General features: G+C 44.8%; 1 protein-coding gene across 1 annotated transcript in view; it reads left to right on the top strand.

The window, feature by feature from the left end:
• The first annotated feature begins 290 nt into the window (after positions 1 to 290).
• The window catches only part of LOC106818896 (cullin-2-like), a 9,986-nt gene continuing 6,778 nt past the window's right edge, over positions 291 to 3,498 (top strand). The window contains exons 1-5 of the mRNA XM_014823566.1: positions 291 to 414; positions 1,011 to 1,097; positions 1,515 to 1,661; positions 2,055 to 2,132; positions 2,963 to 3,029. Of these exons, the coding sequence (XP_014679052.1) occupies positions 331 to 414; positions 1,011 to 1,097; positions 1,515 to 1,661; positions 2,055 to 2,132; positions 2,963 to 3,029 (463 nt within the window). The 5' untranslated portion in view covers positions 291 to 330. The remainder of the gene's footprint in view (positions 415 to 1,010; positions 1,098 to 1,514; positions 1,662 to 2,054; positions 2,133 to 2,962; positions 3,030 to 3,498) is intronic.

The raw sequence follows: 3,498 nt of genomic DNA, 5'->3' as shown, positions 1-3,498 counted from the left end.
TATAGGATGAGAGTCTAGGATGTGTTACAGATGATGATATAGGATGAGGGTCTAGGATGTGTTACAGATGATGATATAGGATGAGGGTCTAGGATGTGTTACAGATGATGATATAGGATGAGGGTCTAGGATGTGTTACAGATGATGATATAGGATGAGGGTCTAGAATGTGTTACAGGAGATAGTGATTGAAACATTTCACAGAATCATTAACCGAGAAGATTTCACACGTAGAAACAAGATGATGACCTTGATTTTCTATCTTCGTCTCTCTTCTTCTATCAGCTGGCTAAGTATTGTGATACCCTGCTGAAGAAAAGTGCCAAAGGAATGTCGGAGAACGAAGTGGAAGATAAGCTGACATCCTCAGTTATCGTCTTCAAATACATCGACGACAAAGACGTCTTTCAGAAGGTGAGCTTTTCCCCCCGATTCCCTGAGATTTACTATAAGAAATAAATATTCATATAATGGCACTTGTATTTAAAAATATATTTATATCTACCTCCCCATATATATATATATATATATCAAGAGCTTATATACATATACAGTGGACCCTCGGAATTTTTGAGATACGAACGATCTCCCGTTGAACGTAATGTATTTGTCAAACGATTAAAAATTCAACATACGAACGTCTTACGAATTAGCCAATCAGGGCATAGACCTAGCGCGCGCTTTTTCGGTGAGTCAGTTTAAGTACGTGACTCATTGAATGTGGTTGCGCTCTCATGATGGCACTTGCTGTACGTAAATTGCTGTACGTTCTATATAGGGCTCGAGATACGAATTTTTCGAGATCAACAAATCTTTTACGAACAAATCTGGAACGAATTAAATTCGTATCTCGGGGTCCACAGTATATATATATATGTAAAATGAAAAATAAAAAATTTATATGTATATATGTGTGTATAAATAAGTAAAAATTATTACAGTGCATTGTTAATTATTCTACTGCACGATTGATTAACGGCTTGCATAATAAACTGATCGTTTGTTTGTAGTTTTACTCCCGCATGCTTGCCAAGAGGTTGATCCACGGACAATCCATCTCCATGGATGCAGAGGAAGGAATGATCAACCGATTGAAGGTAATAATACTTCGTAGACACAGTTAGTAAGATGATACACAGTCACATATCACTTGGTGTGTATGCGTGCGTGCGTGCGTGCGTGCGTGCGTGCGTGCGTGCGTGAGTTCGCCTTGGTACGTGCATGCGTATGTTTGTGTACGTGGGTATAGCTAGGTTAACTCACAGATCACTGTGTGTGCGGGTGCGTGCGTGCGTGCGTGCGTGCGTTCGTGTGTGCGTGCGTGCGTGCATGCGTGCGTGGGGACGTGTGTGTGTGTGCGTGCGTGCGTGCGTTCGTGTTGGCGTGCGTGCGTGCGTGCGTGCGTGCGTGCGTGCGTGCGTGCGTGCGTGCGTGCGTGTGGTAGCTCTTCGTACCTAACTTTACATACCTAACCCCATTGTGATATTTAAACATGTCGTTGCGGTTGCTTGCAGCAAGCGTGTGGCTATGAATTCACGAGCAAGCTTCACCGGATGTTCACCGACATGTCTGTTAGCTCCGACCTTAACAGCAAGTTCATGGAGTTTGTGAGAGGCAGGGAGGCAGACCTAGCTATCAACTTCTCCATATTTGTTCTACAGGTAACGGCAGCAGCATTGTGACATCGTGGCGCCATCTATCGAGAGAAATAAATGTGTACTGTCAATATTGTGTGTTCATGTGTGTGTGTGTGCGTGCGTGCGTGCGTGCGTGCGTGCGTGCGTGCGTGCGTGCGTGCGTGCGTGCGCGCGTGCGTGTGTGCGTGCGTGTGTGTGCGTGCATCGCGGTAACAATGCTGTAGTAGCACGTGTGACATATATATTATGTTAACATATATATTATATTAACATATATATTATTGATTGTTGTTGCTTTTGCTATATTGATGTTATATTGAAACAGTATTGCAGCGGTTGTTACGTGTGGTGACACACATTAGCTTTTGCATGACCTTTGTATGACCTCTACGAGTGCGGGTGGTCTTGCTATTTCAGGCGGGGGCGTGGCCGCTGGGACAAGCGAGCGTCTCTACGTTTGCGATTCCTCAGGAACTGGAGAAGAGCGTTCAGCTAGTGAGTGATTTCATCACATCTCGTTAGGAATGTGCGACAAATCGTAGGATCACGATACATGTGTTGATATGTCTGATTGTTTGTGTTACACGTAGCGATACTTCACTGAATAAATCCATATCATTTAGTGGCGTTCGTTTCATTCAAAAGCACGAAAAACATACTACAATTTGCAATTGCATGGTAATTCTACGATACTGATTTGTGAGCTTTCACGTAAAGGCTGTATTGTGATACGAATCATATCAGTAGCTACCTGTATCATCCTACCCCTGGTAGCTACCTGTATCATCCTACCCCTGGTAGCTACCTGTATCATCCTACCCCTGGTAGCTACCTGTATCATCCTACCCCTGGTAGCTACCTGTATCATCCTACCCCTGGTAGCTACCTGTATCATCCTACCCCTGGTAGCTACCTGTATCATCCTACCCCTGGTAGCTACCTGTATCATCCTACCCCTGGTAGCTACCTGTATCATCCTACCCTTGCGACTTGCTGCCCTCACAAGGCCTTGGTAACTGTCTGGCTAATTCATGCTTTTTGTCACGCCGGTAAATTACATTTTCCTGCACCAGGGGGCTCTGGCTGTTAATAATTCAGCGATTGTATGATGCTCGTGGTTGTGTAATGTGTAGTGGCAGATTTAAATTATTGATACAAGTTCAATACGGTTAAATAATAGTAATAATATTAACAGTGTTAAATAATAATTAAAATTGTCATTAATTTTCACTCGACAGTCTCGGCTTGCTTTCGCAGGTCTTTCTAAAAAAAGCGTGGTTAATTTATTTGTTATTTTAATCGTGTGATGGTCCGTGTTTTTTCAGTTTGAAGAGTTCTACAACACGAGTTTCAGTGGAAGGAAGTTAAGTTGGCTTCATCATCTATGTACAGGTACGTGTTGCACCGGTGCAGCAGCATCTATGTACGGGTACGTGTTGCACCAGTGCAGCAGCATCTATGTACAGGGTACGTGTTGCACCGGTGCAGCAGCATCTATGTACAGGTACGTGTTGCACCGGTGCAGCAGCATCTATGTACAGGTACGTGTTGCACCGGTGCAGCAGCATCTATGTACGGGTACGTGTTGCACCGGTGCAGCAGCATCTATGTACGGGTACGTGTTGCACCGGTGCAGCAGCATCTACGTACAGGTACGTGTTGCACCGGTGCAGCAGCATCTATGTACGGGTACGTGTTGCACCGGTGCAGCAGCATCTATGTACAGGTAGGTACGTGTTGCACCGGTGCAGCAGCATCTATGTACAGGTACGTGTTGCACCGGTGCAGCAGCATCTATGTACGGGGACGTGTTGCACCGGTGCAGCAGCATCTATGTACAGGTACGTGTTGCACCGGTGCA

Source organism: Priapulus caudatus, unplaced genomic scaffold, assembly GCF_000485595.1.
Source record: "Priapulus caudatus unplaced genomic scaffold, Priapulus_caudatus-5.0.1 Scaffold2622, whole genome shotgun sequence".
Classification (NCBI taxonomy): Eukaryota; Metazoa; Priapulida; class Priapulimorpha; order Priapulimorphida; family Priapulidae; genus Priapulus; species Priapulus caudatus.
The sequence above is the reverse complement of the archived record's forward strand: the minus strand, read 5'-3'. Positions and strand labels throughout refer to the sequence as shown.